Source organism: Sander vitreus, chromosome 15, assembly GCF_031162955.1.
Source record: "Sander vitreus isolate 19-12246 chromosome 15, sanVit1, whole genome shotgun sequence".
NCBI lineage: Eukaryota > Metazoa > Chordata > Actinopteri > Perciformes > Percidae > Sander > Sander vitreus.
The window spans coordinates 28,391,898-28,402,510 of record NC_135869.1 but is presented as its reverse complement, the minus strand read 5'-3'; the positions used below and the strand labels follow the sequence as shown (position 1 = coordinate 28,402,510).

The 10,613-nt window shown below is 45.3% G+C and overlaps 1 protein-coding gene across 1 annotated transcript in view; it reads right to left on the bottom strand.

Annotated features, from left to right (window-relative positions):
- Positions 1 to 2,040: 2,040 nt before the first annotated feature.
- LOC144530750 (interleukin enhancer-binding factor 3 homolog) overlaps positions 2,041 to 10,613 on the bottom strand; it is a 37,721-nt gene continuing 29,148 nt past the window's right edge. The window contains exons 14-16 of the mRNA XM_078270459.1: positions 9,861 to 9,888; positions 5,840 to 6,283; positions 2,041 to 4,134 (exon numbers count right to left, since the gene is read on the bottom strand). Of these exons, the coding sequence (XP_078126585.1) occupies positions 3,992 to 4,134; positions 5,840 to 6,283; positions 9,861 to 9,888 (615 nt within the window). The 3' untranslated portion in view covers positions 2,041 to 3,991. The remainder of the gene's footprint in view (positions 4,135 to 5,839; positions 6,284 to 9,860; positions 9,889 to 10,613) is intronic.

The following is a 10,613-nucleotide window of genomic DNA, read 5'->3' as shown; positions in this document are numbered from 1 at the left end:
TATGTGATGATGTGGGGGGTATGGTGAAGGGTATGTGATGATGTGGGGGTATGGTGAAGGGTATGTGATGATGGGGGGGTATGGTGAAGGGTATGTGATGATGTGGGGGGTATGGTGAAGGGTATGTGATGATGTGGGGGGTATGGTGAAGGGTATGTGATGATGTGGGGGGTATGGTGAAGGGTATGAGATGATGTGGGGGGTATGGTGAAGGGTATGTGATGATATGGGGGGGTATGGTGAAGGGTATGAGATGATGTGGGGGGGGGGTATGGTGAAGGGTATGTGATGATGTGGGGGTATGGTGAAGGGTATGTGATGATGTGGGGGGTATGGTGAAGGGTATGTGATGATGTGGGGGGATGGTGAAGGGTATGTGATGATGGGTATGGTGAAGGGTATGTGATGATGGGGGGGTATGGTGAAGGGTATGTGATGATGGGGGGGGTATGGTGAAGAGTATGTGATGATGATGGGGAGCCAAGGGAACTGTATCAGGATCATAGTATCCTGGATCCATGAAATAACTGGCCTTTCAAAATAAAAGCCTGCCTGCCTCTATGGGAATCTAACATAGGGGGGGACTGACTTATGTCCCCTGTATTTTAAGGAAGAACATTTATTTATTGACGAGACATTATTCATTCACAAAGATACTTGGTGTCCTTAAAGGTTGGATTTTTACTCATTTTTTTAATTAAGGCATTAAGATCAATTCCCAAAAGATTATTTTGTATTCCTCTTTCTTTAGCATAGGTGGATTCACTTATGAAAGCCACTGTACATGTCCCAGACTACATAGTTATACACAGTACAAACTATAGGAATACTATTCGTCATAGTTTTAGCGCGTAGTACACACATTTTGATCTGTGTGCTAATGTTTTACCTGCATCTTAGTGGGCCTATATTGCATTTTCTCCCCAAATAAATGAGTAGCAAGATATGAAAAAGGTGAAGATGGAGTACCATAAATACTGTCAGCTTGCAATAGATGTTTGTACTTTCTATAAATCGTATCAGTTGAAGAAATACTTGGTATTATAAGTGAAAACTCTGATAAAGACCTATATTCAAAATAAAAATCATTTATTAATACAAACACTTTGTTACACATTAACAGGAACAACTGTCACCCAATGAGAAAGCTACATCGAGCAGAAGTGTGGGTTTAACATCAGAATGTAATGTTTGTTATCCAGTAATGTCCAAAACCATTTATTAAAATAACTACATCACATCACGTCAGGTACGTTACAAAAGAAGCTGAAATTACAAGCGATGCAGGAAAGAAACGAGCTGTTTGGGAACTATTGGTTTATTACAAAAAAGTACAACAACGTTGGGTTTTTTAGTTTCAACATGAGAGAAGGAAAACAAGCCGTCGCTGCACAACTCTTCATAAGAAAGGAAATAAAGTCAGAGCTCGTGAGTGAGTCATTCGTAGAACCTGCCTTCATATTTAGTGATGAGGACTGGTAGCAGATATAAAAAATAAAAATAAGAAGAAACTAAAAGCACGAGACTAAGCACTGACCAGACCACTGAAAACAGACCACTAAATTCAGCCGCAACTCAGCTCTGACTCTTATGAAGTCCCGACCCATTTCGTGCCCACATGTGCTACTTATGGCGTTTTTCCATCACACGGTACCTGCTCGACTCGCCTCTACTCGCCACACTGTGCGTCCGTTTTCCATTGCAGATGTTAGTACCGCCTCAGCGTGGCTGGTCGTTATACGCCGGCTCGACACAAACACCAGCACACAAGTATAAACATCAGGCCATTTGAGCTTGTTTTCCAGTTCTGTTGAGGCTCCACGCAGAGCTTTCTCCGTAGCCACGTACACACACACGTGGCCGGCTCGACGCACGCACCAGCACACAAGTATAAACATCAGGCCACTTGAGCTTGTTTTCCAGTTCTGTGGAGGCTCCACGAGGAGCTTTCTCCGTAGCCTGTGTAAGTGGCCTGATGTTTATACTTGTGTGCTGTGCGTCTGTCGGCAGCTGCACGTGTGTGTGCGTGGCTGCGAAAGCTCTGCCTGGAGCCTCCGCAGAACTGGAAAACAAGCGGCGCCGCAGGAAACTGCCGTGACCTAACGCGACACAGAACGTGGAAGGTGTGTTGTTGTTGCCAGAAGACACGTTTAGTTTCAGATGAAGCTGGAGGCAGCAGAAATAAACACAGCTGGATAAACTGTTTAAAACTGGCGGGTTTGTTCAGGACACCCCCGTCTGTCGCTTTCACGTCACCTTTTCGGCTCGCCTCAGCTCGCTGGGAACCTCGACTGAGGTGGTACTACATAAAGTACCTGTTAGCAGGTACCAGGGACTTTTATCGTAATGGAAAACCAAAAAAGGCGAGTAGAGTCGAGTAGGTACCACGTGATGGAAAAGCGACTTTATAAACCCAAAAGCACGTAGGAAGCAAACGTTGAAAAAGGCAAGAGAGCACAGACAGGTAAGTAGCGATGGCCAAATGAAACTTCGTGAAGCATTTTATATATTTTCGGAGACGTGAGTTTCACCGTCAACACCGTTCATTCAGCGTGACTGACGCAATAACGTCACATTTTAAAACACTTAACGTGAAAAACGCACAAGGAATGGCGAGTCAGTGTGCTTTCAACTTGGCCTGGAAATCCAAACCCAAATCTGAAAGATTAAGGGTCTGGCATTGAGTAATGAAACTGGCCCAACTCAGGGGCGGGGCCAAGCATGCATTTGTAAATCTCACTGCAACGCAATTGGATAACACTACGACCAATCACAACAATACACAGGCTGACGTATCCAGAGCCCCATACGCTTAGCTACCAGCGGAGCTAACTGGTAGATTAGACTGTCGTCAACTGTTTAGCTCGCCTGTGGCCCGCCCATATCAGATCACCGATGTGATTGGTGCAGCTCGCCTCTGGCCCGCCCATATCAGATCACCGATGTGATTGGTGCAGCTTGGCTCTGGCCCGCCTATCTCAGATCACTGATGTGATTGGTGCAGCTTGGCTCTGGCCCGCTTATATCAGATCAGTGATGTGATTGGTGCAGCTCGCCTCTGGCCCGCCCATATCAGATCACCGATGTGATTGGTGCAGCTCGCCTCTGGCCCGCCCATATCAGATCACCGATGTGATTGGTGCAGCTCGCCTCTGGCCCGCCTATCTCAGATCACCGATGTGATTGGTGCAGCTCGGCTCTGGCCCGCCCATATCAGATCACCGATGTGATTGGTGCAGCTTGGCTCTGGCCCGCCTATCTCAGATCACTGATGTGATTGGTGCAGCTTGGCTCTGGCCCGCTTATATCAGATCACCGATGTGATTGGTGCAGCTTGGCTCGGGCCTGCTTATATCAGATCACTGATGTGATTGGTGCAGCTTGGCTCTGGCCTGCTTATATCAGATCACTGATGTGATTGGTGCAGCTTGGCTCTGGCCCGCCTATCTCAGATCACTGATGTGATTGGTGCAGCTTGGCTCTGGCCTGCTTATATCAGATCACTGATGTGATTGGTGCAGCTTGGCTCGGGCCTGCTTATATCAGATCACTGATGTGATTGGTGCAGCTTGGTTCTGGCCCGCCTATATCAGATACAGCGATGTGATTGGTGCAGCTTGGCTCGGGCCTGCTTATATCAGATCACTGATGTGATTGGTGCAGCTTGGTTCTGGCCCGCCTATATCAGATACAGCGATGTGATTGGTGCAGCTCGCCTACAAGGGAATAGTTAATGAGCATCATTACTGAATGCCAGAGTGACTCGCTGAGCTAATTACAATTGTGCTCCCACAAGAACTCTGGATTTCCAGGGTACTTTCAACCCTTTTGTTTAACAAAAGGGCCATCTAGTGGGCTCAGACAATCAATTAAATGCTTCCAGAAGCTTCATTTGGCCATCGCTACAGGTAAACCTTCAATCACTTTCTTTGGAGAAGGCTGGAGACACGGACGCAGGGTGCCGATGATTCACAGAGGGAGTGGTGAGAGTTTATCTGTACTGGTAGTTCATGCTGCTGTCCCCCCTGCCGTAGCCCACTGGGTTGTGGTACTGAGATTGGTTGGTGCCAAAGCCCTGGTTGCCTCCTCCCGTGCCGCCTCCCTGGGAGTTGTAGTTGGACTGGCTGTTGAAACCTACCGGAAAAGTGAGGGATAGTTAGTGAAAATGTTACTGCGACAACAATTTCCCTAGGGATCAATAACTTCCATCTACGGGTGCATGATATATCGACTCAATATCGTTATCGCGATACCACGTTGTGCAATATTATATATAACAAACTGTACATAAACAAACTGGCTGGCAGACACCTCGCAGACACCCTCAGACGTGTCGCCCCCTAGCGTTATGGCGATGAAATGCAAAGTAACCCCGACGCAGAACTCCGACAGGGTCACGACGCCGTAGGAGCGATGCCGTAGCTACGGAGTGGAGCTGACGCAGAAGGGTTAGAGTCAGGGTTCATGTGTTCATGACAGTGTCATGTCACTCTTATGTAGATACCTTCAAGTAAAGTGTTACCCTTTTAGTAATAGAATAATAACTCGACGAGCGTCAGTTGTCCTTGTCCTGGCTTTTACACCTCCCTCCTTTAAAGGTCCCATGGTAGAAAATGTCACTTTATGAGGTTTTTTTAACATTAATTTAGAGGACCTCTAAATGGCACGTCCTAAGGAAAGCTCATTGTGGGACTGGCTCATGAAAGAGACTTCAGATACAGTATTAGGGGACCACTAAGGTCTATATAAAAGAGACTTCAGATACAGTATTAGGAGACCACTAAGGTCTATATAAAAGAGACTTCAGATACAGTATTAGGGGACCACTAAGGTCTATATAAAAGAGACTTCAGATACAGTATTAGGGGACCACTAAGGTCTATATAAAAGAGACTTCAGATACAGTATTAGGGGACCACTAAGGTCTATATAAAAGAGACTTCAGATACAGTATTAGGGGACCACTAAGGTCTATATAAAAGAGACTTCAGATACAGTATTAGGGACCACTAAGGTCTATATAAAAGAGACTTCAGATACAGTATTAGGGGACCACTAAGGTCTATATAAAGAGACTTCAGATACAGTATTAGGGGACCACTAAGGTCTATATAAAAGAGACTTCAGATACAGTTTTAGGGGACCACTAAGGTCTATATAAAAGAGACTTCAGATACAGTATTAGGGGACCACTAAGGCATTAAAATGCTAAGAATGGGATGAAAAGAAATCTGGGGACATTTAGAATAAATAATGTGCGATTAAACTATGACATTAATGCGATTAATCACGATTAAAGGTGCCCTGCATCACGTATTTCATCACTTTGTGGTAATGTCTGAAGGTCTACCATGGACTCCGTAAAAACTTTTTGTAGAAATAATGCCTTGGTGACCATGTTTCAAGCCATTCTATCGTTGAATAGAAAGCCTGCAGAAGACTCAGCTCGATTTGTGCCAGTTCTCATTAAATTCAACGAGCTAAGCTGCTTGACTCTGATTGGCTAACAGCTAGCCAATGAGAGCCTGGCTATCAGCATCCTTTACCCAGCGCAAATGGGTGAGCTCATGAATAGTAATGAGCTCAGGCAACGCCACGTCAGACTGACCAGCTGTTGTAATTGGCCTGATTTCTAGAGCTGACAGAGGAGGCAGCAGTTTTTCATATGGACCTCACATATTTCAGAAAATGCAAGTAAAAACGGTTTTGTGTGGCAGGGCACCTTTAAATATTTTAATCGTTTGACAGCACTAGTTTTTTGAAACAAAGTGCTACCATTCCTTTAGCCGGGAGGACAACACAAGGGTTAAAACTTCCATAAAAAATCCCCCAGACTCACCTTCATAACTGTATTCTTGGCTCCCTCCACCACCTCCCGTCACCTGGCTTGGATAGGCAGTGCTGTACGAATATCCACCCGTCCCCACTGGGTTCTGGTTAAAACTCTTCTTCCCCTGCCCATAGCCCTGGCCATACTGGTTATAGGAGCCCTGCCCTGGGGGGCTGCTGGACTGGAACCCCCCTGCAGATCCACTGTTCACCCCCGGCGGACCTGGAAAGGGGGCCTTCCCTCCCTTGTGCATTGGGGGTTTCTTTTTGGCGGTTTTGGCAGCAGGAGTGGCAGCGTAGGCTGCATCGTTCTGGTAGTAACCATAGGAGCCCTGAGCCGATCCCGCCGCCGTGCTGGCTGGAGGGCCACCTGACGGGCTGCTCGATGCCCCCGCTCCTCCATTTGTGCCACCATTGTTGTAGTAATCTGGGAAATAACAGCATGGCACATGGTCTTAAAATTGGGCAACTTGATATATTTTAACAGCTGCTGCTGCTTTCAGCAACTCATTACTCAGACCCTCCAGAAAAACATTTATATGATCGCATAGTTCAATACATAATCAGCCAGAGTCTTCATATTTATGCATTTGTTCAAATACGCCGCACAAATTGCAGATTTCCACGCAAAATATGCGGGGCTTGCATGATGTCATAATCCTGCATTTTCGTTGCAAAAAGTCCCAAATATCTTAGCAGAAAGATGAAAAATGTTGCATTTACTTCACACAGGAGCAGCCGTTTCCCTGCTGCCATGAGAACGTTATGAAGTGACGTCATTACGTGACGTTATTACGGGACGTGAACATCTAAAAGCTGTAAACCCCGTGATGACACGATGACACCACGATGACATCACAGTTTCTGCAAGTTCCCGCCATTGCATAACACTGCATAAATATCCCGCATATTCCATCACATTTTTTTTAAGAAAACGTGCCGAATAATTAAGGATTTTAGCCCAAAACAATCACAAAAAAAACTCTGGGAGGACTGATTACTGTCGTGTACTTAGAAATTAATTCAGACCCTGGAGTAACAAGTGAATGGTGATGTCACATTTATTTAAAAAAAAACAAAAAACAAACATAAAAACAACTGGAGCAAGAAGTCCCAAACATTCATCAGATTTCTTAATTCAGTAATAGCCCGTGTGTGCAAACTTAGTTCAGTTCATCGATGCCCAACACTTACAGATTGGATCCTGCAACTACCAAACACTGTTGAAGTAAAAGACCGTCATGCATTCAGTGTAGCTGTGACCTAAAGCCCAGTTCAGACCAAAGACTGGCTACGAGACAGTGTATAATCTCCATAGCAACAACTCTTTGTACTTCGGTTCTAACTTCCGACTTGCAGGCTTTTTTGTAGCCCAATATCATTTCTAGTGTCTTAAAATATGAATGAGGATAGTGAGTTACTTGCTACAGTGATGTACCATGACCATAATAGTCAGAGTCATTGTGTTACTTATAGATGTTATTATAGTGAAACTAAATAATTCAGTTGTAGCTGTTTACTAGCGATCACGTGTAGTGAACGGTTAATAGGCGTCTACGTCCGTTTTGGTGAGCTCAGAGGGAAGATATGGCATTTTAAAAGTAGGCTACATTTACGGTAGCTAGCTAACGCTAGACTACAGAGAAAGGGGGATCTTTTTACGTCCGTTTCGTTTCTATAGTTTGTAGCTGACTTCTCTATCACCTGTAGAAACAGGAGACGTCTCTTACGTCCTAAAACCAGCCTCTGGAGACTCCACCAGCTGACTTCTCTATCACCTGTTGTAACAGGAGACGTCTCTTACGGTCTAAAACCAGCCTCTGGAGACTCCACCAGCTGAGTTTCTGAAACAGGAGACGTCTCTTACGGTCTAAAACCAGCCTCTGGAGACTCCACCAGCTGACTTCTCTATCACCTGTTGAAACAGGAGACGTCTCTTACGTCCTAAAACCAGCCTCTGGAGACTCCACCAGCTGACTTCTCTATTGGCTGTTGAAACAGGAGACGTCTCTTACGTTGTAAAACCAGCCTCTGGAGACTCCACCAGCTGACTTCTCTATTGGCTGTTGAAACAGGAGACGTCTCTTACGGTCTAAAACCAGCCTCTGGAGACTCCACCAGCTGACTTCTCTATTGGCTGTTGAAACAGGAGACGTCTCTTACGTTGTAAAACCAGCCTCTGGAGACTCCACCAGCTGACTTCTCTATTGGCTGTTGAAACAGGAGACGTCTCTTACGGTCTAAAACCAGCCTCTGGAGACTCCACCAGCTGACTTCTCTATTGGCTGTTGAAACAGGAGACGTCTCTTACGGTCTAAAACCAGCCTCTGGAGACTCCACCAACTGACTTCTCTATTGGCTGTTGAAACAGGAGACGTCTCTTACGTTATAAAACCAGCCTCTGGAGACTCCACCAGCTGACTTCTCTATTGGCTGTAGAAACAGGAGACGTTTCTTACGTCCTAAAACCAGCCTCTGGAGACTCCACCAGCTGACTTCTCTATTGGCTGCTGAAACAGGAGACGTCTCTTACGGTCTAAAACCAGCCTCTGGAGACTCCACCAGCTGAGTTTCTATTGGCTGCTGAAACAGGAGACGTCTCTTACGGTCTAAAACCAGCCTCTGGAGACTCCACCAGCTGAGTTTCTGAAACAGGAGACGTCTCTTACGGTCTAAAACCAGCCTCTGGAGACTCCACCAGCTGAGTTTCTATTGGCTGCTGAAACAGGAGACGTCTCTTACGGTCTAAAACCAGCCTCTGGAGACTCCACCAGCTGGTTACTTTTCCCTGCGGCGTTCTAAAACCACTGCGTCTCGTCGCAAATCTCCGGTCTGAACTTGCCTTTACAGTGCTGCTAATATGACACAGAAACAGCAGATTCTACATTAACAACGTGGCCATTTTTTAAAAAGCTAAACAGACATTAAAAAACAAAAACAAACAGCTCAATCATGATTGGAAGTGACAGAACAGGTATTCAAGTGAAATATAAACGAGTAAAAACAATTCATGTTGAGACAAACCAGGCTGTTGCAGTCTTGACAATCCAAAAAACATTATCCAGCTTCCAGACACCTTCACTTAAACAGTGCACTGTGAGTTCCTGCAGGGTTTCAGCGTGATTTCATTTATGTCTCAAATGGTAGTCATCTCTCCTCGATCCGCTAGCTGCCTGCCTTAACTGTCACTAAGCCCCACCCCCTCCCCCAACCATCTTGTCAGTGATTGGCTGGAACGTGGTTTGGTGTATTTTGGTGCCCAGCCTGTGCCTCTAGTGTTTGTTTGACGTTTACGACCCCTGTGTTGTCTCCCGAGACCGGGCTTTTTCACGGTGTGTTCAGGGACCAGGCAGCTAGCGGGTCAAGGAGAGATGACTACCATTTGAGACAACAATGAAATTGCACTGAAACAATGCAGGAACTCATAGTGTACTTCTTAATCATGATCCAATTAAAAAAACAGAAACAAAGCCCCGTCCCCAGTCCGACACACGGAGGCAACAGCCCTGCAGAGTTTGCGGACGTCCAGCTGTTCAGGTACATCCACAGAAGGTGACTCATGGCTACATGCATGCAGAAGCAGATCATCTCCCCGAGGGGTCAGGACACGAGAAGTGGATTGGCGAGAGAGTGGAAGAGTCGATGTCACTTTATTCATTTCCCAGGGTTGCGGACTTGGTGGTGAAGGGAGTTCATGATGCTGCCGGAACACTACTGAGAAATTTGTCCATTTTCTGCATTTTTTTTTTTACTCTTCTCTACAGGATTTTCTCTTTTTTTGTAAAACTGGGGGAGGATCTAAGTCGCAAACTCGTGGTAGCCATAGCAGTCTGAGACAAAGTCACCTAAAGAGTGAGACAGGGCAGAGAAGGGGGGGGGAAAAATATCAAAATTAGATTTATTTGGATTTTTTTCCTGCCTTTAAAAAGGAGGCAGTTGAATGACTCATTGTGGTCGGATTGCATCAAACTGAGTTGTTGGGTTTTTTGATTAATATTATTATTATTTTTAGATTTCTCTGCTCCTGTCACGCTCAGGTAGGTCAGTCCTCAGAACGGGCTGCCAGAGGGAAGAAAAAGGGGTTCTCAAAAAAACAGATTCAAACCTGTGGCTTAAAGCAGAGAAATGTAAAATCATGGAACTGGGAACATCCCAACAAGTGTTCTCGTTATCTGGTCGTTTGCCGTTTGCTCTGGAGTGCAATCATTCTCTATAATAGACTACATAGGTACATGTAACACATGATAAGAGTTGTTTCTGTCACAGTCCTGACCAGATACACCCAAAGCCTCAGGCCTCCTGCACACTGGCTGCGTGGCGGTAGCGTGGCGTGTCAGCTGCGTGGCGTTTTCTGTCTTTGCACACCAGAAAGGTGTCTGACGCGTGCTGCTGCTGCTGCTGCTGCTAGCCTCGTCTGAATACATGTATGTTTCCCTAAAAGTCACGTGATTTGGATCACCCTTGTTCGACATATGGGGAGAGGGTTGTGCAAATGTACTGCACTCAAGCAGTAGTATACTTCATGTTAAACATAAATGTATACTGATCTGATAATGTCAGCAGTATTGACGACAAAATAGGCTCCAGAATATTTCCTTCTGTATTGACGGGTGCAATATTAGAAAATCAATAATTACTTATTATTTCTTAAATGACAGTTATATCAAAACCTCGAGACTTTCAAACATCAACATGTCATTTATTAAAATGTATTTGTGTCAAAATGACAAATACATCTTTTCGTATATTAATATTTTGCCTGGAAACACTTCCAACTCGCTTTC